Source organism: Diceros bicornis, chromosome 5, assembly GCF_020826845.1.
Source record: "Diceros bicornis minor isolate mBicDic1 chromosome 5, mDicBic1.mat.cur, whole genome shotgun sequence".
Taxonomy (NCBI): domain Eukaryota; kingdom Metazoa; phylum Chordata; class Mammalia; order Perissodactyla; family Rhinocerotidae; genus Diceros; species Diceros bicornis.
In genome coordinates, this window is record NC_080744.1 from 39,649,312 (window position 1) to 39,674,415 (window position 25,104).

At 52.7% G+C, this 25,104-nt stretch overlaps 1 protein-coding gene across 2 annotated transcripts in view; it reads right to left on the minus strand.

Annotated features, from left to right (window-relative positions):
- Positions 1-1,437: 1,437 nt before the first annotated feature.
- The window catches only part of PLA2G4E (phospholipase A2 group IVE), a 62,304-nt gene continuing 38,637 nt past the window's right edge, over positions 1,438-25,104 (minus strand). For both annotated transcript variants that reach the window (XM_058540451.1, XM_058540452.1), the window contains exons 4-20: positions 23,360-23,491; positions 22,297-22,337; positions 20,664-20,706; positions 19,244-19,307; positions 18,161-18,321; positions 17,973-18,059; positions 17,540-17,577; positions 15,870-16,005; positions 14,403-14,539; positions 11,845-12,067; positions 9,377-9,491; positions 8,709-8,846; positions 7,160-7,267; positions 6,363-6,566; positions 5,317-5,483; positions 3,958-4,144; positions 1,438-3,497 (exon numbers count right to left, since the gene is read on the minus strand). In XM_058540451.1, the coding sequence (XP_058396434.1) occupies positions 3,277-3,497; positions 3,958-4,144; positions 5,317-5,483; positions 6,363-6,566; positions 7,160-7,267; positions 8,709-8,846; positions 9,377-9,491; positions 11,845-12,067; positions 14,403-14,539; positions 15,870-16,005; positions 17,540-17,577; positions 17,973-18,059; positions 18,161-18,321; positions 19,244-19,307; positions 20,664-20,706; positions 22,297-22,337; positions 23,360-23,491 (2,202 nt within the window). In that variant the 3' untranslated portion in view covers positions 1,438-3,276. The remainder of the gene's footprint in view (positions 3,498-3,957; positions 4,145-5,316; positions 5,484-6,362; positions 6,567-7,159; positions 7,268-8,708; positions 8,847-9,376; positions 9,492-11,844; positions 12,068-14,402; positions 14,540-15,869; positions 16,006-17,539; positions 17,578-17,972; positions 18,060-18,160; positions 18,322-19,243; positions 19,308-20,663; positions 20,707-22,296; positions 22,338-23,359; positions 23,492-25,104) is intronic.

The following is a 25,104-nucleotide window of genomic DNA, read 5'->3' on the forward strand; positions in this document are numbered from 1 at the left end:
GGGAGGGGCTTGAAAGTGGGAAGAAATCCAGGACAGAAGGTGTCCAGCAAACCTGGCCCCTCCCCTTTAGGGCTGGGTTGGCAGCCCCTAATGTGTGCCCCTTGTGTACACAGCTCATACGGAACCGTCTCTTCGTATTGCAAGGCTCTGTCTCCAGGGGGGCCTCCTACAGGGGACCAGAAGGAAGCTCCTTGAAGTGTGGGGTCCGTTGTTAATCCTTTTTATTGTCTCAGGGCCTACAACAGTGACCGGCACGTAGAGGGAAGGCAATAAATTTTGCCAGCGGAACTGAATTGAGCTGCTGTTGGCAAGGAAGTCACGGGAAGGGAGGGTATCAGGAAGGAGGGAGTGGTCAGCAGTGCCAAATGCTGAGAACAATCAAGCCAGATACAGCCTGTAAAGGGCCCGTGCCACTGGGCTCAGTGTGTCCGGCAGTGAGGAGGACAGCAGTGACCTTGGGGAGAGGCGTTGGGGAAGCATCTACTGTGGGACAGGGTGGCTGGGCTGCGTGGCCCTGTGGTGTGCTGGCTGCTCTCTTGGGAAGGAAAGGGGAGGCAAGGAGGGAGGGATACTGCAGGGGAGAGGAATTTCATTTAATTTTTCTGGGTAATCATGTTTACAAGCAGAGAGCAGGGACCCTGAGGAGGGCCTCCCTGACCTCTACAGGACACTGTGCCCTTGCCCCTATCAGAGCTGATGACACTTTGTCCTTATCCCTGGTGTGGCCCTTGCTCATCTCCTGCTCTGTGACATCACCAGCATCATTTTAGAAGCTGTCACTATTTAACTTCTCGAGTCCATATAAAAATCTTTTCAGGGCCGATCCCGTGGCTTAGCAGTTAAGTGCGCGTGCTCCGCTGCTGGCGGCCCGGGTTCGGATCCCAGGCGCGCACCAACACGCTGCTTCTCCGGCCATAGTGACGCCGTGTCCCACATACAGCAACTAGAAGGATGTGCAGCTATGACATACAACTATCTACTGGGGCTTTGGGGGAAAAAAATAAATAAATAAAATTGAAAAAAAAAATCTTTTCATGTTTTTCCCTCCAACCCAAATCTAAGTTCCTGGAAAGCAGAGGCTGTTTACTGCCTGCTGTGTACCAAGTAGGTGCTCAGCTCATGCTGGCTGCCCTTCCTTCCTCTCCATCAGTGCTTCCTGGAGACCATCTGAGCTTCAAACGGCATGGGTCAGCAAGAGCTGGGGCTCCACTAGCTGCTGACGGGGCTTCATAAAAACAGAGAAGCACCCCCCACAAGAAGGTGGCACCCCTGCGGGAGGACAGGGAGCCGTGGAGGAGAGGAGGGATGGGATGGAAATGGCCTTCTCACACCTCTGGCAGTGGTGCCTGGGAAGCCAGGCAGGGATGAGGGCAGGAGTTATGCATGTTCTGCAACATCAGATAATGAGAGCAGATGAGTCAACAGCATTTACCCACATGGCCATTTTATTCTGTGCTCAAAAATACAATGACTTTATAAACCTCATTTTATACACTTTGGTGAACCCAAGGCACATCTGCCTTCACCTTACGACAAACAGGCCTTGCTGCGTGGCTCACTCTGATCATTTAAGGAGAGCCTGTTTGTTGCAGATGGAAAGAAAAGGTGTCCAAGTGGACGCAGCTGGATACTCTGGCAGTGGGTAGGGGCAGCGTCCCAGGTTAGCATTATCCGGGTGGGGACCATATTGCAGGTCCAGAAGCCTGGTTTTATCAGTGGCTCAGGGCAGAGGATTGATTCATGCTTTCCAAGCTCACGGGAGGGTATGGCATAAATCCACACCTCTCAGACTTTAATATGCATAGGCATCACCTGGCGGGGCAGTGGAGAGGAGGTGGAAAACTCCTGAAAATGCAGATTCTGATTCGGTATGGCTGGGGTGGGGCCCGAGATTCTGCATTTCTAACCAGTTCCCCACCACACTTTGAGTAGCGAGGATGTAAACCGGAGGTCAATTTTTCTAAACTTTTGGTACCTGTCACCGCTCATCTCCTAACAACCAAGGGACTGCTTAGGGAGCATCGTGGCCCAGAAACAGGGCCATGTCTTCCAGGTTTGCTGGGCTTCACAGGGACAACATGCCTTTCTGGGCACACCTTCCACCAGCCTGGGCATCTCAATGGCTGAGGTTGCACATTTCTTTAGTTAAGTTCCCAGCCTGATGCGAGGCCTGGATACTTTGATTGGGCTTCTCTGTGTCCCAGGGCCTTCCCAGCAATTCATCTGGAAGCTATCCCCAAGGATGGGCTTCTTCCTCAGAGCTAACCTAGTCCTCTCTGGGTTGATCCTTCGTAGTTTCATTCTTTCAGGGTGACTCCAAGAGTTGAGATGTGCTGCCCATAGTGTTTACATGATGCAGAAAAGGAATCCCATTTAGAAATTAATAGTTCCATCTGGAAACCAGAGAGGAGGGTGATAAAACTGAGAAGTGCTTCTGGAGCGGGTTGGTCAGCGAGTGTCGGCCTCTCTGAGTGGGCAGCACTGGGCAGCATCGCCCACCTGATGCCTGTGTCCATTTACCTGCCCAGCCATCCCTGAGCTGCATCCCAGACCTGGTGAATCTAAGCTGCAGACTTGAGCCTTGCCTGGCATTTCCCTGGAGCTGAATGCTCAGGCAGGATCACGGGATCACCAGCCCCAGGCTCTGAATGGCTAGAGAAGGGTGCTGAAAGCCGTCACCTGTTTGGCTTTGTTGTTCAAGAGACCAAGATGTCCCTAATGCTCCATCTAGATCTTCTAGCATCACACTTCCTATTGAGACCCTGATTCATAAAAATAAAAGCCACAAAATACAATTGACTATAAAAATCACAGGAATATAATTGCCTTAAATTTAAAAGCGTTTTTCCAGAGAACCCCGAGTGCTTCTCAGCTCCTCTGGCGCATTCCCTGAGCCCTCTGAGTGAGGGGGCAGAGGAGCAGAGAGCGGAGGGCTCTGAACTCCAGCTCTGAGTCTGAGGTTTCAAGGTGAACCAGCCTCTCCTTTGGGCCTAGCTTTCATTCTCCATACTTTTGGCATGTGCGAGCCTGCTGCTATTAGAACCCCTTCTCTGCAGTGGGTGTAAAACCCCAGTATATCCCCTTGTTATTTTCCTTTGTCTCTTTCTCTCTCTCTCTGTCTCCCTCAACTTTTTTTAATTTTTAGATTTTGACAGAAAGCCTGGGCCAGCCTGCACCCCTTGCCAGAGTGTGGAGCCTGCTGTGTGGTCCGCCAGCCCCAATGGGTTTGAGTCTGATGGTGGAAGCAGACACAGGATCGGGGAGGCTCCTTGGGACTTAGGAGGGACACTGGCCCTTCAGGCGTTTCTTCTTCTCCACTGCCAGCCGCAAGGCCTGAAGGAGCTTGTCTTTATTATTCAGGATGTTGTACTCGGAGAGCTTCACCATCTTGTCGAAGGCTGCCTCCGTGTATGTCAGCTCCTTGGTGGCGTAGGGAGTTTTGGGGCCATAAATGTCAACCTGACCCTGCTCCAGCTCCTCGGGGCTTCGCTCCACACCTGGAGGCAGCAGAAGGACTGCCTATAGACCTTTATCGCATTAAGTTGTAGTGACTTGTTTGTGTATCTCTCCCCATGACCTGCCCCTCCCCACATGGGCACATACACCTGCATGAAAACATGCACAGGCATGCACACTCACACCCGCACACGTGCACACACCCCTCCAAGCTCCTCAGGGCAGGGATGCAGCTTGCCCATCTCAGGACCTCCCTGGCACCAAAACAGTGCCAGGAGCATCTCTGGAGGTCAGTAAATGTGGCCTGGAAGACTCGAGTTGGACGTTGTCAGCACATAGGGGCGTGGGGGTCTTTTCTTTCTCGCCAAAGCCAAGGTTGGCCCAGACTGGAGCTGAACCAGGCTCCCCGTTCGTGCTATAAGAAGACTGCACACGTCTAAGGACAGGAGCTCTCGGTCCAAGGCCAGCAGGTGGTGGGAACGAAGCCCAGAGGCGGCTTACCTGGGGCCTTGTACTTTTGGAAGGTGTCGTTGATGAGTGGGAAAAAAATCACGATGGGGGCGTCAGGCTCCTGTGGGTTCTCCATCAGGTAACACTCCTTCAGCTTCTCCTCCTCCTCCTCCTGCAGCTCGTACTTGGGGAAGGGGATGTTCTGCGTGGTGCAGTACTCACAGGTTTGCTTCATGGGCTAGGATAGCACAGGACGACATGTTTGAGGATTAGGAGGGGCGGGGTGGATGAGAAACAGAGCTTCCTGATTGCCCCAGCTGGCAACTCAGGGCTCCCACTGCTTTGCCTATTGGCGCTATTTTTAGGACAAAGCTGGGTCAGGACAAAGGTCCTGAGGCAGGAGCTTGGTGTGTGTCCATCTGCAGGCTCCTTCTCCAAGTAAACTGGACAGAAACCCTTTCAGCGAAGCTTCACCCAAACACAGACCTGGGAAGATATGGGTGGCACCCTGACAAGGTGACGTGGTGCTGTGGGACGTGCATGGACTTTGGAACTGAGAAAGTGCCACAGGGCTGGAAAGGACTCTGAAAGGGCATCTTTATAAACAAGATGCAACAAAGAGCAGTAGACTTAGAGTGTCAGAACCCTCAGTTCTACCCCCTATTCCGCACTCACTAGCTGTGTGATCTTAAGCAAGCCACTTACCCTCTCTGTGTCTCAGTGTCCTCATCTGTAACATGGGAATGTTATGCCATCTATGTCAAAGAGCTGGCATAAGGATCAAGTGTAGGAAAGCATGCTGTCACTCACTTACAAACATAGGTCATTATCACTGATTTCATCCTTATCTGTCTACACTCCCCTTTCCCTGCTTCAGGACAGGACTGTACTAAAGTGGCCCAAAAAAACAAGTTTCTTTCCCTTAAAAGGCCAGAACTTTTCAAAAGTAAATAAATAAAAATCTCTGGTCCCTGGTTCTTTAGTGTAATTACACTAAAAGGGGACAGTGTGATTAATTTGAAAATAGGACGTTACAAGCTTTTGAAGTGGTACAAAACTTTAGAATTGACTGGACTCTATTAAGGTTACTTTTTAAAATGTTTTTTTGCAGCTGAAGAATTGCCAAATATGGCAAACACTCAGATGCAAGAATTAAATTGGAATCCACCCAGTGAGTCTGCGTAAACCCTGGGCCCCGCTGCATGTGGGGGCCAGCTGGTTGCCCCCCGAGGTTTGGACATCTAATCGCATATCAGGCAGAGCGGCTGGAGTTTCTCTGACGCTGTCTTGGAGTCTGTGGGAGCGCATGCTCTCCCATTTCCCGGCTTCAAGGTGCTCCTTCAGGAACCTGTCTCCGAAGAGGCTCAGCACTCTGCTTGGGCTGGGGGAGCCTTTCTCTGCCTCACTTGCCTTTGTTTGGGACCCGGCACAGTAGTTGAGGTGGATGATGAGGTCAACTTTTCTCTCAGGCCTGAGGAGGGGCGGATAGCTGGAGTTGACGAAGAATGCCGTGTCCAGCAGGCACAGGTGGTTCGCAGACTCTGTCAGCTGGTTTGGGAAACTGTCCAGCACGGTGTCTGAAAGCCAAGGTTTCCAGTTACCATCACGCCCTGGCGCCCTGATCTCAGCGATGGTCAGAGGCACCTGGTGGGATGAGTGTCCTGCACGGAGCTCCCTCACCTCAGCCTGGGCCTCCAGCCCTCCCATCCCGGCCAGGATGCCCGGTAAGTCCTCATGTCCCTCTGGGTGGGCTGATGAAGAACAGCATTATCTTGGGGTTTTAGCAAGTCTTCTGTGGAACATGCACAGAAAACCCACTGACTCAGCCACAGAGCGTGTAGGGTAGCAGGGATGTAAGACCATCCTTAAATTAGTGCAAACCCCAGGCCCAGAGCCAGTTGCCCTTTCTGCCCTAGCCGATGAGGACGAGGATTATTAGGCTAGGTTCAAGCAGCCATTTGCAGGCTGTGGTCAAATAAAATACCTCACCTTGTCAACCTTAGAGCCATAGCAGGATGGGGAGGAGGCACTGGGTTGAAGCTGCAAGACCACAGCTTAAGAGCCGGCTCTGCCACTTACCATCTGGGGGTTCTTGAGCCGGGCCATACCTGCCCAAATCCAGGGCCACCATTCACATTAAAAGGTGCCCCCAGGGCACAGCTGAAGAAAGTTGGGGCACACGTCTCCCCATCAGGGCCCCAACTTCTACCCGCTGGGATTGTTGATCAGATTCTGTATAGAGCTGTCGTACAGATTTAGTTACTTAAACACGCACTCCACTCCACCCACTGCTCAAGACCTCACCAAACATGGACTACACCGTGGGGAGAGTCTGCCACCCGACCCAATGAACACGGTCAGAGGAGCTTTCTCCTCCTTTCTCTGTGGCAACCTCGACATCCACTTCTCCTTCCTCCAAAGAGAGGCAGGCCTCAAGGAGCAGCCAGCAGCGTTACCTTTCCACGTGGAGAACTCTCTGTTTTGGAGGTAGTCGGTGTGCAGCTGCAGCCCCTGCAGGAAGTTGTGGAACTCAGACACGAAGGGCCGATGGGTGAGGACGCTGCGGAAAGTGTTGGACAGCCACGACCCTGGGGTCACCACTGTGGTGTCCAGGACGTTGTCATCACATTTGGGGATTTCAGGCAGGAGCGGCTCGTCTTCTGCAAGGCAGAGGGGGGAGTGGAGAGCAGGTCACAAGAGCTGGGGTCCCCAGATGGCCCAGGTAAAGCACCGCATGGTTGCCAGGCACCCAGGGGTCAGCCATTCACCAAGTGCAGTTCACACTTTCCTTGCCTAGTTCTTAAGGCCCTGGCGTTGGGGCCAGGAGGACTGCGGCGAGAGACAGAACAGAGACAGGGTGGTGGAGGTGGGGATGATGACAGGTAAGGAGGAGTTCTAGAGATGACAGTGAGTCTAAAAGAGTGACTTTTAACTGTGCTCATAGATCCCTACCCCTGTTAGCTCTCCTGGGCACCATGCAGCCCTGCCAAGCCTACTGCACAGCGGATCAACTCCTCCCAACAGGCCAGAGCTGGCCCCAGAGCTTGTGACCGGGCCTAGGCACAGGTGTCTCCACCCAAATCACCCTCCCCTCCAGGCTGGGAAGACTTTCTAGCCCTAGCTGCCGTCCCATCTCTGTGGGTCACAGAGACCATGTTGAAACATGTGGCCAGTGGACTGGTCCTCAGTTTGTGATCCACCCCTCTCCACCCCCGATCACCCAACCAAGAGGGGAAGCCAGTGGGTCGCCCACCGATGTCGTGCACTCTCTCCCTCGTCCACCTGTGGAAAAACTCCTCTGAGTTGTGGGACAGATTCCAGGCATCGAGCAGGTTCAAGGAGAAGATGCTGCTCCACAAACCTAGGGAGAAGGGTCAGCCGTGAGCAGCTCTGCCCGAGAGCCCCAGGCCCACCCAAATACTGACTGCTTCTGCCTTGGCCTTGATGGTGCCTCCAAGTCAGGTCGCTCAGGGGGTGGGGCAGACTTTGGTTTCCCTCTCCCCACAGTGCAGCTCGACACAGGACACCGATGATCCCCAGCCCTCTGCTCTTCTCCGCCCTCCTCTCAGAGTTGGGCGAGGGTGTGAAGGCATCTAAGGCACAGCCCCAGCAGGGACTTAATGCTGACAAGTGTAGGCTTCCAGTTCAAGTCCAGATGCCACCCCTTGCATCAGTTAACATACCAGTTTAGGACAGTGCCTGGCACATGGTGAACACTTGATAGATCCAGTGCTATCTCTTATTGTTATGATTTAAAAATGCAACACGTTAATAAAAATACTTATATGAGATCTTTCACATACATTGACCCATTTGGATCCTCTGTAAGGTAGGTTTTACTCTTAAGCCCAATTTGGAGATAGGAAACTTGAGGCACAGAAAGGTTAGGTAATTTGGCCAACTTCACACAGCTAATAAATGAGGCGCCAGAGTTCAAGCCCAAGTGTCTCTGAGCCACATGCCCAATAGCACAGGTGTTCAGAGAAAGGAGAGGCCACCATGGGCTGGTGGCTTCCAGATGATTTCATGGAAGAGATGGGGCTTGAATTGGACCTTCTGGGATGGGTTGGATTAGGACAGATAGAAGGGAGGGTGGTGTAGATGACTAGTTTAAATAAGGGCATAAAACTGTGTGGAGGCTCTAGAGACGGGTCTGTTTTGTGAGGTTGCCCTTTGTTGGATGCCGGTCAGACTCTGAAGGGGAGAGCTGTAGGAGTGGACACCACAGCCCGGCCCCTACACTTAGTGCCCCCAGCTTCTAGAGGACCAGGGAGCATTGGCCAGGCTTCCCCAGAGACTCGGCCATCACTCCATGCTCCCCTCTGGCCCCTTGGATCCTAGCAGCTGGGTGGGCCCTGGAAGCAGCCACGTTGCTGCCTGGAGCCAAAGGAGGAGGAGGTTGGTGTTCCTGAAGCTTCCATCTCAGCCTGCCACTCTCAGTCCAATTCTGAACAGACCCCAGGGAGACCACTGGAGACTAGGACATTGGGAGAGATCCCTCTGGTCCCCAGTGACTTGGGGACCTCTGTCAGGTCCTTCTGGGCCCAAAGGGTCACAGGGAGATCAGGACAGTCTGGGAGGCCAGTCTCGAGGTAGGTTCGGGAGCCTCTCCTGGGATGAGGGGATGCTGGCAAATGCCAGGAAGGTTACAAGCTTAAGGGATAACCCCGACCAGCCCCAGCACCTGGGACAAGACCCTCAGGGAAAAGAGAGCGTGCTTCCCTGTCATTCCGTTAATTCAAAGGCATGGCCTGGCCAGCATGAGGCGGGGTGCCCAGGGGCCTCCCCCAGCCAAGAGTCACCTAGCATGAAGCACATCCTTGACTCTGGGATCCTCTTCATCAGCCGCCCCATGAAGAACTCAGAGCCAAAGAGCTCAGTGGGGATGAAGGCCCCGTACTTCTGCAGGCCCACCTCGTAGGGGGAGAACTCGCACCACTCTGCACACAAAGCAGCGGGCCATGGTGTCAGTCTCAGGCCGGGCCAGCCCTGCCTTCCCTCCTCGCCACCCGGGGCCTTGAAGAGCCTGGGACAGGTCACAGTTCCCCTGCAGGGTACATGGGGGTGCCCGCGGTCTGCTTCTGCTGGCCGGACAAGACTCAGCTTTGCAATCTGTATGTTCATTTGCTCCTCAAAACCAGATGAACAGGGACCAAAACTGACCCCGAAGCAGGGCAGGTCTCTAGATCCTCTCCCTCTGGGCAGCTAAGAAATATCTAGTACCCCTTCCCTTCACAACTTTGTTACTCCTGCTCCATCAAACCCCTGCCCTGGGGAAGCCACAAGACCCTGCCTGCCCACCCCCACCACCCCCATACAACAGGGCTGAAGGGGGTAGCAAAGCTGGTTTCTTCAGCTGTCAGCACAGTTCTCTGATATGGAGGTTGGCAAAGTGTGGTTGGGGGGTGTGCTGGGTCCCTTTGCCTGCTGAGAAGGGACCCCCTCGCAAATTGCTAGCCACCAGTTTTACCTCTGAAATCTTGGTTGCTTACATCATCCTTGACATTGATGGTGAGGTAGATGGGCAGGGGGTTCTGGCCCTGGCACAAAGCAGCACGCTGATCAGACAGTTTGCATTCATTTCTCTGCGGGTAAACGAATGGGGAAGGGGAAGAAGCAGACAAGCAGCCTTGGGGCAGCGCAGAGTAAGGGGACAGCGTGGGCCACCGGCAGCCCATTTCCTGGCTCCTGAGGCCACCAGGAGGCTTTGTAGGTCCCAGCTGACACCCGTCACACCTGTTCTTAAAATGTACCTGTAGAATGTTCACTTTCCTTGGGCTGTTCACCACCCCAGACACGTGGATGGGGGTGGGACTGGACCTGCGGTTTAGGACTGTCCCTCAGAGTCCTAGGCTTCTCCTGGGGTCTCAGGGACCAGACAATGAAAAGGTAGAGGTGGAAGAGGTAGCCCCTCTTCGTCCCACTCAACTGGAGCAGCTCCATTTTTCTTATCTACTTTGCATGTTGGGCTCCCTCATAAAATTTGTTTGGGAAAAGAAAGCTTCTTTTTTTAACAAAAGACTTAGAAACTCAGCACCAGATGGCAGCCAAGGTCCCTCTAAGTCCCCAGATCACTGTTCTGAATAATCAGAGTAGAGTCCTACAGATCAGCATGGGCTATAGGTCACCTCAGCCAGTGTAGACAAGGCCAGTTGAGGTCTTAGAGGCCCAGGCTCTGACCCCACCCAGGTGTGGAAGGCCACAGAACCTGTGTGGGACGGCAAACATGTGTGGGGGCCAAACGACTCTTGGGTCTCCCTTGAAAGGCAAACAGGGTTGTAACTGGGCCCAGAGATAGGAGCACCACAGAGCTGACTGTCCTGGAAGTAGAGGAAGTTGCAGACTCAGGAAGGAGCCCAGTCCACACTCATGTCAAGGGGGCCAGAGGGAAGGCTCCTGTCTTGGCCAGAGTGGAAGAGCAGAGGCCTCCTGACATCAATCCTGGACTTGCTTTCCTGGGAACCTTGGCTCCTCCCCACACCAAACCCTGGCAACACTCAGGCAATGCCTTGGTGCTCCCCCCCCCCCATCACATGCGGCATGAACTACTGTTAGAAATGTGAACTACCACACATTGATGTAATTCCAATTGAAGGAATAGCACAGAGCTGGGCCAGAATTTAAACCCGGTCCTGCCTGAATCCAAAAGCCAACACCCTCAGCCTCTGTGTCCCTTGCTTCATCACGAGGACAGATTAGATGGGTTATCAACAGGGGCAGGGTGGTGTGGGATCCATCAAGAGCTGTGAATGCCTCGAGTCTGAAGCCCTGTTGCCTAGCATAGTTCCTGGCTTGCAAGAGGTACTTAATTTTGTTGAAGGAATGAATGAGGTATTGAATGAATGTTGAAGATGAGGTTCATGTCATCTTTGGTAGTTCAAATTGTCTGTGTTTTCTGGAAGATGGGACCCACTAGAAAACAATTTACTGTCCCTCCTCCTTCTGGCAAGTTCTGATTTGAATTCAGAACTCCTCAGACACCTTCTGGGAGTAGAGCAGACAGCCAGGGGCCTGGATAGAAGTTAGGCGGGAAGCTCTGTTTTGGGGCCAAGCAACAGTCAAAGTTGTTTCCTCCCTGGGGCCTGTGTAGCTGGAAGGGTCCAGGTGTTGGCTGAACTTACCTTGATGTCCAGGACCATAGCATCCCATTGGGATCCCACTGCTCCACCACGTCCCACATGGCTCTCACAGCAGCTGGGTTCCAACACAGACTGGCTCTCTTCTTGGGCACATATTGCTCAGATCATTGGATCTCAGAGCAGGAAGGAACCTCACTGGGCCCATCCTCTGTGTGGTGGTCATGAGAAGAAGCCCTGCAGACCGTCAACTACAGGGAGTGTAACTGACTTAGGGCCCCAGCTGCTGGGCTCTGAAATCCTTGGCTGAGTTTGCGCTGAGGCCACACTTCCCATTGGGCTGCTCCCAGACCATGACTGAGTCTGGCAGGGATACTGAGGCAGGCCCATTCGGGGGATGGGGGGTGGTGCTGGACTCCTCTGATGGCCAACTTGGCTAGATGACTCTCCAAGAGCCTTGCTGAACCTTCCACCAGCCTTTCTTCCCTCTCTCCTCCACTTGGGGTCAGACTTGCGCCACAGTCTGATGGCTCTCCAGCCTTCTCCAGCTCCCTCCCCATTTTCTTTTCATGGTGTCTTGGTAAGGCTCTCAGAGGACATGCTGCCTCTCCGCAGGGTCGTACCTAAGCCACCCCCAACATGAGGGTCTCAGTCATACTCTAAGGGGATGTGGGAAGATAATCCCACTGTCTTCCTCCATCATGCATTCGGGTGCCTCATGCTTCTTAAAGCCCAAGGATGCACTTGCAGGTCTAATCTAACTTCCTTCTGCTGCAATGTAAGTCCAGACACCCCCTGATGAAGAAAGAGAGCTGGACATCAGCAAGGGCAGGGTGGGGCCCAGGAGAAGCTAAGCACCTACCTCGTCCCCCAGACAGGCCTCGATCAGCAGGCCCCAGAAGTCTGTAAAGGTGACCTTGTAGCCTTCCTGGCTGCGCTGCCGGAGCTCCTCCCGGAATTTGGAGAGCTGGTCTGGGAACAGGGCGGGCAACTTGTCCTTGACCGCGTGCCTCCGTGCCTCAAAGATGGCAGGCTCCAGGTTTTTGGAGGACCAGTCAGGGTCACGGTACAAGGTAGCCATGGTCCTGGAGAGAGACAGGCGTGGCTGACAGAGATGAGCCAGCCCTGATCCGATCAACCCTGGACCCTGACAGGAAAGAAGGTGGGCGGGTCATAGGAAACCCTAACCTGCCAGGAGAGGAGCCTGGAGGAAAGCGGGGAGGAAGAGGCCTGCTGGGGGAGCGTGACCTTTATTACTCATAGTCACAACTGCTGCTGTTTCTTGACCCCCTGCTGCGTGTCAGGGATAGCATGTTGCTTAAGAGAGAGGATTCCAGACCCAGATCTTCCTGGGTTCAAAACCAGACCCTGCCACTCACTAGCTGTGTGATCTTGGGCAAGTTACTTAACTGCTCTGTACCTCAGTTTCCCCATCTGTGGAATGGGGAGAATGATGATAATTGTACCTACTTCACAGAGTTATTGTGAAGATTACATGAGTTAATGTAATGTAAGGTGTTAGAACAGTACCTGGACAACGTAAGTGGTGGGGCCCCCATGTGAACCAAGGCTTGGCTGATTCCAAATCCTGGACTCTTCCCACTCTGCCACATTAATTTCCATAGTTAATGCCAGCTAAAGATTGACTTCCCCTTCTTCTTCTTAACTTATGTGTGGGCAGTAGGGAGGAATAAAACAAAGACGGAGATCCCCCTAGCCCTGGGTCTTTGCCTCTGTCTGCCTCTTTTTGGCCTGGACCCAGCTTTTCTCAGTCTATGTCAGGCCAGCCCCCAGGAACCCCTCACCCCACAGTGGACCTTGTCTGCAGCTGCATGGTTGTCTGAACAGTGGCCTCTTCCTTCACAGGACTCGTTTCTGGTCTGCGAAGGTGGGGGTTGGTCGGGAGATTTCTTCAACAAAAAGCCCCCTGATCTCCATAAGGCTCACTCTGTTATTTTGATACTTTTAAAAAGCTGTCAAAACCATTACAAATGATTGATTTTAACAGAATCCTTCCCAGTGCTTTTCCAGGCCAGGAGCCCCTCCCCTCCCCATCCTCTTCCAGGCAGGGCCTGAGTTCCTTCTCAGTTCCTGCCTGGCCCAGCAGCAGTCCAGGAGGAGGCAGGTGCCCCTTCACCCTGACGGAAGCAGGCTTATCTCCTTAATCTAACACCTACCCATGGGCAACAGTTTAATGTGGAGATTAAACATGTGGGCCTGGACTCAGACAGCCTGGGTTCAAGTCCCAGCTCTACCACTCATTAGTTGAATGACCTGAGCAAATTCCTTTGTTTCTCCAGCTGTAAAATGAGCATAATGACAACATCTCCCTCATAGTTTTCTTGTGAAGAAGAAATGAGATGATCCATCGGAAACAGAGGCAACGCCAATAACTGTCAGCCATCTTTCTATCCCATCTGGGCTGAGGCATGGGGCCCCTGAGGCACAGGGAGCGCTGGGCTTTCCCAGGGCGAGTTCATAGCCACCCACTCAAATGCAAGTTACCCTGAGCTCCTCCAGGATAAGGGGCGCAGCTCAGGACCTCGAGGGTTCAGAGGCCCACCCGTCCTGGACAGAATAAGATGCAGCCCCGGCTGAGAGGCCTTAGGTGGTCACTGGGTCCCGGCCACCCTGGACCGGGGCTGCGTTATAACTTTGGGGGCCCCTTATTATATTTTATGGCCTGTATAAAGACAAATATAGTAATATTACTTGTTAAAACATTTTTTTCAACCTAGATGTTCATTTTTTTCCCTCTGATCTTAAAAGAAATGAAAGCATTTTTGTGGGCGCCTACAAGCACTGTGAGCCCTAGGCACCGGGGCTCCCTTGGAGAAGTCAACCTCACGCTGGCCTCACCTGGGGGAGGCGAGTGCTCACTCACCAGCAGACAGCGAGGAGGCAGGAGCCCGTTGGCAGAGGGAGTGGGCGGGGATGGGTGCTGGGCTGGAATGAGGGCAGCCAATCAGCTGCGCCAGCTCCACCCACCCTAGGAGACTTGGCACAGTCTGAGAGAGGGCAGCTTCATCTCCCCAGCAGGAGGGGCCTGGTGGCACCAGTGGTTCACTCATAGTTGGCCACCACGCTTCTGGGTCCCTGCCACAGCCCCTTGGAAATAGTAACATCAGTACTGACCAACATGTGTGATGTGTGTGGTGTCTCTTGTGTACCCAGTACTGGGAGAGCTTCTCACAACAACCCCAGGAAGTCAGTGCTATTGTTATCCCCACTTTACAGATACAGAAACTGAGACTCAGAGAAGTTAAGCTGCATGACCAAGGTCACACAGCTGAAGGTGGTAGAGCTACCCAGGCTTAATGAGTCACTAACTTGGGGTGGGGGAGCTTTACCAGAGACCTCAGGCCAGCCCATTTGCTGTTTGCTCTGGGCTTCACCAGACAGTGACCCCTGGCTCCTTACCAGGTGGCCCCTGACAGGCCAGTGATGTAGCTGGCACAGTTCACGATGTTCAGCTTCTGCAGCCCCAGCAGGTGGCCATACATGGCGGTCATGGATCTTGTTCCACCCCCAGTGGCCATGATGGCTATCAGCGGTACCTGGGGGCACACAGAGGCAGACAGTTGGGGCAAGGCTGGGTAGGAGAAGACTTGGAGTGATAGACAGGAGTTTAGAAAGGACAGTGGAGGAGGGAGAGCTGGCTACAGCCAGCAGAGAGTGGGGCACTGAGTGACCTGAAAACCCCTTTAACAGATTGTAGGGCCACTTGGGGGGTCTAGAATTAGACCTTAGCTCCAAACCCAATGGTTAGTGTCAGTAAATGGCTCTGAAGCCTTATACAAATTTGGAAATCAAAAAGTCATTGTTGGACAAGTTCTTAGCACTGTTAGTCTAGCCCTCAGTTAATGGATGATGAAACTGGGGTCCAGAAGGCTGGGTGGCTTGCTCAAGAACCCAGCCAGTATGTGATTCCCTAATGGTTGCAAACTGCCGTCTTCTGTAAAGGGATCTGACGTTAGGGCACCAGGCCTGGGCCTGGCACAGTGGTATGTGCTCAGTATATACCATACATGTAAGAGCAGGAGTAAACGAATTTTTGATGTGGGAAGGGGCAGGGTCGTCACCTCCGGGTTTACATACGTTTAAGATGCTCTTGGTGTTTCCCTGAAGGTGGGACAGGGAGGAGGAGCTCTTTGCCAAGACTCCCTCTAACTGTTTTCATTTGAGTGGGAACTGTAAGACCCCTTTGTTGGCTGAAGCCCCACCACAGCCCTCCTTAGGCATGAGGTCTCCGTCCACACCTGTGGTCGGCCTCAGAAGGCGAGCTCTCGGAGGGCTGACCTACTGCCCGGGAGAGTGTGGGCCTCAGTCCACACCAGGGAGGTGACGGAAAGCTCTAACAAAGGCAGCCTTGTCTGCCCTGTGGGAAGAAGCTGGCTCTGTGCGTGGAAGCTGCTTCTCTCCAGCTTCCCACTGCTGTTCTTTCGGGTGGGGGGGTGGTACGTGTGCATATTTGGGGGAAGGGAGAACTGAAGAATGAAGGGCCTTTGGGGTGGAGGTGTGGAGTATAGGAGGCGGTGGAGCTTCAAACGTTTTCCTGACTGGGGAGAGGAGGTCGTTTTGTCCCCATGTAAGTAAGACTTCATTAGCCATCTTAGGATTGTTACTGCACGGGGAGGAGAAGCTAGGGCTCTTCCTTTCTCTCTCTCCTCTGCCCTCCCCGCCTGGTGAGCACACAACTGGATCACATCCAGCACAGCCCTCACCTGGGAACCTAGAACCTCAGCAGTATGAACACCCAGGAAAGGCAGTGCCGAGACCGCCCTGGGGCAGGGAAGGGCTTAGGGGCAGCTGGCACAGCTGTGTGGGAAGGACAAGCTTGGCTCACAGCGGGCACTGAGCCCAGGCTGGCAGATCCTGCTTACCCACCTCGTCCCCCTGCAGGTCCTCCTCCAGCTGCAACACCTGCTTCAGCGCCTCAGCCACCACCACCTTCCGCTTCTGCAGGAACTCCAGCTCTGCCGGGCATAGGCTGAAGCCCAGCCGCACGTCCAGCGTCTGGGGGCTGTGGGGACAGAGGATCTTGGCTGAGTGGGCCTGTTGACTCCATCTCCATGGAGAAGACACGGCTTTAGGGTCAGTTGGACGTAGGCCTGAAGCCTGGTTCTGCCACGTACCACTTCTGTGACCATGGGTCTCTGCTTTCTCCTCTGTAAAATGTGGTTAATCATGCTCAACTCCCGGCACTGTCTTCAGCACTTAATGAGATAAAAAATATAAAGCCCCCCAAGCCTTAACTGGGCACTGTAAGCAGGCTTCACAAAATTAGGGACTCACTGAACCCCTGCCTCCTCAGCAAGATCTGGAAAGTCCAGAAAGGCTTTCCCCAGGCACCTTCTATAGCCCAAGGCCAGACATTGGTGACCAGGGGCCCTGAGATCCTTTTGGCCAATCCCTCTGGACAAGACTCTACAGTAAGGGCTCTTCTGAGCTGGAACAACAAGGTCCCCTTCCTGTGGCTCACGTTCCTCAGTAAGCTCTTCCTGCTCTAGGAGTAATGACCGTCCTGTGTATTTGTGTGATTGACAATAAAGCCTTCCCATCCCTGCTCTCACCCCGTCATCCCTACACGTGTACAAGGCAGGTAGGGCAGGAGCTGCTGCAGCATGCCTAACGCTTGCCCTCTTTTCATCACATCCCTGCCCTGAACAAGCCTAGGCTCCTGGCCTGGCATCCAAGAGCCCACCTCACCTCCTGCTACTTCCAGAAGCAGTCACGGTTCTGAGCCTTCGTGCAGCCCTTGCCTTCACCAGAAGCTTCCTCCCTCTGCCCACCTACATCTCTTGCATCCTCTGAGGCCCAGCCCCCCAGTGACTCCAGGTGAATGGACCTTGACAATTTCCGACCTCAGTCTTAGTGACCTGAGTCACTAACAAGGTCACATCTTCTTGAAGGCAGAGCCTGGGAGCTCTCCCATCGTGTTTCCTCCATGTCCAGACCAGACCTGCCGACACAGCTGTGAGGAAATAACTCTTTCCTTAGCCTCAACAAAGAATGAATAATAAAACAACAATAGTAATAACGTTAGTTGATATTTGCTGAGCGTCCCACTTGTCAGACAGATCACTGGGTCCTTCATATGTGTTATCTCACTGGATCCTCAAAGCAGCTCAACAACGGACAATATTCTTGGTATTGCTCCAATTTACAGCTGAGAAAAACTGAGACTTAGAGAGGTTAAACAACTTGTCCAAGGACAAAGAACTAATCAAATTGTAAATGGAAATTACAGTCACTTGATTTTTGACAAGGGTGCCAAAACAATCCAGAGGGGAAAGAATAGTCTTTTCAATAAACAATGCTGGGACAACTAGATATCCACATGCAAAAGAAAGAAGTTGACCTCTATTTCACACCGTATATACAAATTAGCTCGAAATTGATCCTAGACCTAAATGTGAGAGCTAAAACAATAAAACTCTTGGAAGAAAACATGGGAGTAAATCTTCATGCCCTTGGATTAGGCAATGGTTTCTTAAATATGACACCAAAAGCACAAGTGACAAAAGAAAAAAGAAACAGAAAAGAGGGTACTTTACCAGGGCGTAGACTTCATGTGTAATTCACAGTTGTCGCCCTGGGAAGCAGAAGATGAAAAGCTTGTCAGGGATGACAGTTCAGAGCCAAGTGGTCCCAGTGAAAGAAGTGGAGGCTCACTACACTGTCCATCCCCTGACTTGACTCGGCACACACGTGTACACATGCATACACACACGCACACACATACATGCTCTATCCCCACTCCCTCTTCTGGACATGAGCCTCCCTACCATCACCACCTCAGCCTCTACACCCTCTCTGGCTCCACACTGCAGCTCACCAGTCTCCTACCCCGCAAGACCCCTCTTGCCTTCCTGAGAGACCACCCTGAGTCACCTTCCCCCACGGGCCCCCCCGGCTCTTCCCATCTTTCTGCCACAGGAACTCCAGGCTAAGCTGCTCAGGGGCCCCTGCCCAGACTCAGGCCCTCACCACAGGCAGGGTCACCGCCTGGCTGTCAGGGAGGCAATTGAGGGGCTGGCAGACAGGGCCGGTCTTCTTGGGCGCACAGCAGCATGGCTGGAAGGATGGGCGGGCTCTGTGATGGGGGGAGGGGCTCCTCCTGCAGCCCCGCCTGCCCCAGTCCCCTGCACCACTCCCACTGCCCCCCCGCCTTGTACCCTACAGCTCCATTGACTCTTGGGCACCTCCACATGAATCTGGGCCTGGAAGTACTTCGGGTAGTGGAAGCAGGCAGGGTTCGGGCAGCAGGGCTCCAGGCAGTGCGAGATGCGCTGGGTGTGCTCGAAGGACTCTGTCACTGTTACCAGGACGTCCTTTTCTGGAAGAGAGGACCAGAGAGCTGAGACTCCTGGGAAGCCTCTCACTTCCCACCCCCACTTTGACCCAGTAAAAAGCCTCGCTGGAGGCGCCCAGGTCAGGGGTTTAGAATCACCTGGGGCACTGGTTAAAATACCCCAGAGAGTCTCATTCTGCAGAGCAGAGTAGGGCCAGGGAATCTGCATTTTAACAAGGCTTGTGTGTGATGTTGACAAATGAGGTCCCCAGAAAGCCCTCTGAGATGCTGAGTCCTCTGGACTAGTCTGCCTAGGTTCTGCTTCTCCAGGAGGTGCCCCAGAGTCACCCTCCCACTGCATTGAAGGCAGGTCCTCACTAAACCGCCAGTTTGGGAATGGAGGCCTCTTCCTCCATCCCTCTCCCGCGTCTGTCGGGCTGTGCTACTCTCCTTTCTCGGGACAGGGCTGGAAGACTTGCATGGGTGGGATCTGATGGAGCAGTGAGCTGGAGAGCCTCGTATCTGTGGATCTCTTAGGTCTCTGCCAGCCGTAAAACGCTAGGACTGTCTATGAATTGTAATCTGACTAGAAGAAGGAGCACAGTTAGAGGGGCCCTGGGTGCTGACTACCGACTTGGCCCAGGGAATCCCTGGTCTGGCAGAGGTGCAGCGCAGACCAGTTTGGGTAGAGCGGGCAGCACTGTGCCACTGATCCCTGCCCAGGGCACTTGTCACGGCTGGGAAGCTCTGAGGGTCCTGTGGGTGCCTGGAAGGGCACAACCCTTACAGACCAGGGGAGAAGACAGGGGTTCACAGCCCCTAAGAGTGAGGTGATCCCAAGGAGTCTCGGCCAAAACTTGGTTCCCAATGGATCCCAGGGCAGCCGTGGAGGGGCCAGCTCTGGTGCTGACTAGGCTGGGAAGCAGCACAGCCCTCCCGCAGCAGGCAGAGGCAGTCCAGGGCTCACTTTTGCCACTCTTCCTCCGCCTCCTGGATTTTGTGTGAACCTCCAGGCGGGAGACTTGTCGAGCCTGAAACAAAGGAAGGGAGGGTCATTCTGAACACAAGCTTCCCCCTCGCTCTGCCAGGCCAAAAGGAGGAGATGAAGGACGAGAGGATAAATCCAGCGCTGGCCTGACTTTGAGCCCACTCAGGGGAACGCTGGGTGTGTTGACCACATTTTCTGAACCCAATTAAGGCCTGTCATCTCATTCAGATATTGAGTATTTGACAAAGAAGCTGTCCTGAAAAATCTAGGATGTGCCGTCACCATTTACTAGGGGTTGTGTTCTCAGCGACAGGTCAGGGATGGAACCGGAGTGGTTTGGTCCAAAACCAAAAGAAGGAACATTCCACTCTGGGCTTTGAAAGTGAGAACTTCTAATGAAACAGCCTTCTAAAGAAGCAGAGGCAGGGGCCGGCCCCGGGGCTTGGTGGTTAAGTGCGCGCGCTCCGATGCTGGCGGCCCGGGTTCGGATCCGGGGCGCTCACCGACGCACCGCTTCTCTGGCCATGCTGAGGCCGTGTCCCACATGCAGCAACTAGAAGGATGTGCAGCTATGACATACAACTATCTACTGGGGCTTTTGGGGGAAAAATAAAAAAAAAAAAAAAAAAGAAGCAGAGGCAGGTCAAATTCCTTTATCAAGAACTCCCAAAGACTGATTTTTTGGGCGATCCCCCTGAATCCTGAAGCTTTTGATGCATCTAATGGAAATGGCTGCACTGACAGCTGAATGATGAAAATCTTTTGGTTTTTTTTTTTTTTTTTTGGTGAGGAAGATCAGCCCTGAGCTAACATCTGTTGCCAATCTTCCTCTTTTTGCTGAGGAAAATTGGCCCTGGGTTAACATCCGTGCCCATCTTCCTCTACTTTATATGTGGGATGCCTGCCACAGCATGGCTTGATAAGCAGGGTGTAGGTCCGCGCCCGGGATCCAAACCTGTGAACCCCGGGGCCGCCAAAGCAGAGTACGTGAACTTGACCACTATGCCACTGGGCCGGCCCCAATGAAAATCTTTTTAACACTGAACTTGTGCTTATAGAGAGACTGGATTGGGGGAAAATGGGACCGAGACTGACCCTGGGAGGAGGCTGCCTCCTTGTGGGTACTTCTATTGGGGAGGTTCCCGAGAGGAGGGGTCGTCGTTGTGGGATACAGGATGCTGGGGCAGGGCGACTGATGTCTTAGCTCCTTCCTTCCCAGGATCAGGCGCCCAGCTGCTGTATCCCCCACCCCCCCACTGCCCATGCCCCCTTGGCTGGCTTCAGTCAGTCTGAGTCCTGGGGGGCTCTGGGCCAACTGTTCTCTCCCACAGTCCTGTTCCCCTGAGAGCAGCCGCCACATGTGGCCTCTGGAGCTACAGGAACCTAGAAGGACACTTACCACCAGTACACCATTGGTGATGAGAGTCTCAGGTGGAGAGGGGCTGAAAAACAAAAGGAGAACTCCTGGTCAGTCACACCATTCTGGACTGATTTCTCACAAAGGTGATAAAGAGCCTGCCTAGGGCCAATAATGAGATATCAGAGACTTCTTAGTCCTTATGAAAAGTACTGGCTTAAGAAACCTTAGATCTGTAGATAGTCAAGGAGAAAACTGGCATACATTTTAAATAGAATGTCCAGAAAAAAAAAATAGATTTATAGGTTAGAAAGAATAGGAGAGTTCCTTTTTTTTTCTTAAAGGATAATTGTTCTTTATATCCAACCAGATGCAACTGCATGGAGTTATGAGGATAAACAGGTTGCAAGAAAAGGCTGGAACCGCCACCTGAGCAGGTGTAAATTGTGCTGGTACAAAACTGACCCCTTCTCCCTTCTGTGCTTTATTTAATTTATGCATTTAATAAACAGTTCTGACTCAGCCAGAGACGGGCCTGGTGAATATGAAATGTCCTGTGTTTACAAAAGTGAAAATATAAGCCTCCAGGTTACGATTAGTCTAGGGGAGTCCACAGCCTCCCTCGCCAAAATCAAGCCCAAGATGGTTGTGTCTCCCGATCAACTCTGATTACCAATTTTGACATGTTTCATTTTGCAAGCCACTTTCTAACTCAGCCAAAGACTTTTTTTTCCCCACTAAAAGTCCTATCAAACCAAGAACTGGAGGAGAGAGCCAAGATTTTCTTCATGGTGAAACAAATAAAGTTGATGTTAATTAGTTCATCAGCTGTTGATGGGAACCGAGGCACGGAGCCCCTAGGCAGAGTGGAATTCTACAAGCCTTCCTGTTCCAGCTCCTGCCTGTTGTCCTCCCCTGTCCCCAGCTGATCATAAGTCCAGAGGGCTTAGCCCTGCCAGGGCTAAGAGGAGGGGAGGAGCCGGCTGCTGATCACAAAGCACACTGCCATCCTGGGGCAGGCTTGTCCCCTCTGGGCAGGGGCCCTGCTCCCCTCCCTCACTGCTCCTTCCTTTCCTTCTCTCTCTGTCCTCTCCTTGTTCCCATCTCCAGCTCTGTGACCCAGTTCCACTCAATCCTCCAGCATGGTCATACCTCCAAGACCCTGGGTCATCTTCCTTACTGAAAATGATGGGCAATAACCCCACATGTTGGGCCTTAGCCTCCACCTGACTTGGTTCCAGAGGTGGCTGCAGAGGGTGCTTCAGGCCAGGGTTTGGGGGAGTTTGTTCTACCAGTTCTGGGTCAAGGAGGACCTCTGTGTCCTGATCTCTTTTTCAGCCTGGCGTCAACAAGGTCCCCGTCACCACAGTGGCAGGAGTTCTTCCCAGAGGCCACTCTCAGAAATGCAGGGGAGCTGAGGCCGATGATATGGCCAGAGGACTAGATCCTTAAAACAACACTGACGTCAGTAGAATGGGATCAGTAGGGGTGGGGCCCAGGCACCTACAGTATTTAGAAGCTTCCAAGTGACTCCAAGGCGCAGTGAGGAGGCCAGGGGTGAGAGTAGAAGAGGGGAGGACAGCAAAAAGGTGGACCAGGCTGTGCAATGCCTGTGCCCAGAAGCTACTTGGGGGTCAGGACCTTGGTGGAGCCCTGGGGCCCCGGGCCTACTCACCTCTCCTCCAGCAGGAACTCCACCTCCAGCTCCTCCATGCCCTGGCAGGGGAGGAAGGAAGACCGCTGTGAGCTGTGTCTGCACCTCTCTGCATACCAGGACCTTCTGCTGCCCCAGGAGCCCCTGCGCATCTGTCCCTGTGCTTCCCACGTGGCTGTGCTGCTGTCATGGAGTCGGGGCAGCTGCTCCCTGCTCTTCTTGTCCCCACTGCCTCTCTTTGTCCCCAAGTCTTTGATATCAGGAACACCACTGACAACCCAGGGGAGGGTCAGGGTATGGAGTTGACCCCCAACCCCAACATGCAAATTCCTCTGCCCCAGAACATTTCCAGCTTCCCACTGCTCTCCTGCCTTCCCAGGGGGCTCAGTGCCTGGGGCAAGGGAGAGCTGAGATATTGCCCCCAGCAAGCTCAACTCCAAAGGGTAGGGGCCCTGCCCTCCTCTACTGCTTCACAGCCCTTGCTGTGCAACCTCGGGAAGTCCTGACCTTATTGGACCTTAATTTCCCCACCAGAATATAAGCCAGGTGAGGGCAGGGATATTTGTCCCCTGACGTGTCCCCAGTGCCTGGAACAATGCCTGGCCCATAGTAGGCGTTCACGTATTTGTCAAATGATTGAATCGATAATGTCGTGGTCCTTTCCAGCTCTGAGTATCTCTGACTTGCAGATTTGCCTTCTTTACCCTCATCTATCGTCTGTCCCCTGGGCCATCCCAGCAGCAAGACTCTGAGGGAAGAAAGGGAACCAACACTAACCACCTCTCCATTTTGTACCATGAAGAGTGCTGGGTGCCTTAATTATGTTTTCCCATTTGAATCTCAAAATGACCCTGTGTGGTAGGTATTGTTATCACCATTGTATTGATGAGGAAATAGAACTCAGGGAATTAAGTAATTTCCACAAGTTCACACAGGTAGTAAGTGATAGCACTGGGATTTGAACAAGCAGCACTATCTTTTCCCGACTTGGCTACACAGAGAGGAGCCCATGGAATGGCACCATGGGAATAACCAGCTGCTCCTCATGAGGCGGGAGTCTGAAGGCCTGGGCACATGTACCCACCTCTGGATTGAGTGGGAACTTCACGTGGGTTTTCTTTCGGAAGCAGAGCTTGGTGAGGTCATAGAGAACTGTCAGGAGATGGTCATCTGGTGTCACTGTGTCTTCATCACAGACGCTCAGCTCTAGCACATTCTAGGGGAGAAGGGAGAGTGCAATCTGGTTACTGTGGTTGCACTGGCCCATTCCCAGGATGAGGGGCCTGACCTCAGTCCTAGTGAGGAGGTGGGTCTGAGGGATGGAGACCAGCACAGAGGTCCCTGCTCAGGTGTGAGAGACATTTGTAGGTAAATGTATTAATGGAGGAAAGCGTCTATTCCCTCCTTTCCAAATCTCTGAAACCTTCCTGCCCTCCTGCTCTGACTCTCCTGCTGGAGAACTTTGCTCTTCTGCAAGCTTGGCAGGGGTCTGTGAAGTGTGAGGGATTTCATTTCACCTAGGGGAATGATGGAAGGCAGCAAGCAAGACCGTTGCCAAGACATAGAATGTGTCCAACACTGGGGCCCCAGGAGCTGAAGATAGCCCATTTGATGCTAGAAAATCCAGTTCAGGGAAGCTAACATCTTAACAATCCAGAGGAGTGATGTGGCAAATATTATAAGGGTTCTGATACTTGATGGGGTTGAGGTGAGGTGTTTGAAGTCCATCCTTCGGCTCATCAGCTCCTAATGAGGTCTCGTGGATGGTTCCAAAGCAGCATACTAAGAGGTAAGCAGCTACCCTGTCATCCGGCTGAACTCTGAGGTCAGTGGTCTCAGGTGATATGGGTTAGCCTTTGAGGCCTCTTGTTCCAAGGATCCTGGGAGATGTGGGTTAGGGCTGGGTTTGCCTCTTTGGTCCCTGTCTAGTGGACATAAGTGGTTCTGATGGTTCCCTACTGAATGAGATCTGTTGACCTTGTAATTACCAGAAACCCAGATGTGTCCCAGAACTAACTCCATAGACCCATATGAGCAGCTCCATAGATCTTTACACAATGAAGCCCAAATTCTGATTTCAAGATGGCAGATTGAGCCCACACCAAAATCCCCCTCCCTCACCAAAACCATAAATATGATAGAAGAGATATTTTTAAAATAATAAATATAAAGCCCTTCTTGAAAGCAAAAATGACTCATTACGAACCAGAAATGAAGAATCCTCCCTAAGATATGGAAGTAGCAAGCTGGAAGCATCGAGCCTCAAGTGCCCCAAGACTGGGGTTGATGCCTCCATGATGAGGCCAAGTTTGTTTTAAGGGCACTCTGCTGAGGCAGTCACAACTCAGGATGCTTAAGGGAGAATTCTCCCACAGGATATGTGGACTCAACTTAGAGTCGTCATATATCTGAAGAAGACCAACACCATGAAACAACAACTCAACAAATAAAATAACACACACCCAAGGAAATGGAAATAATAAAGCCATCTAAAAAGGATTTAAGATAGAGAAAACCCTCTGGCTGGAATTAGACTGGCCTTGGACCTAGTGAATAGAATGGCTCTTCCCCTCTGTGTATTCTCTTACTTGGAGCATGTTCTGGAAGCACACTCTGTTTTGGAGCAGGAGACACCCAGGTCCAGCAGCAATTAGGTAGAAGGACAAGAGAGACAGGAAAGAAGTAGAGCTAGAGGGACGAATATGAGACAGGCCGAAGGAAGAAGTGGGTGAGTGGGACGACAGGTCGATAGAAGGACAAGATGCAGGTAGAAAGAAGAACAAACATAAGAAGGCATAAGAAGGACACACAAGCAAAGAGAAGGACCAG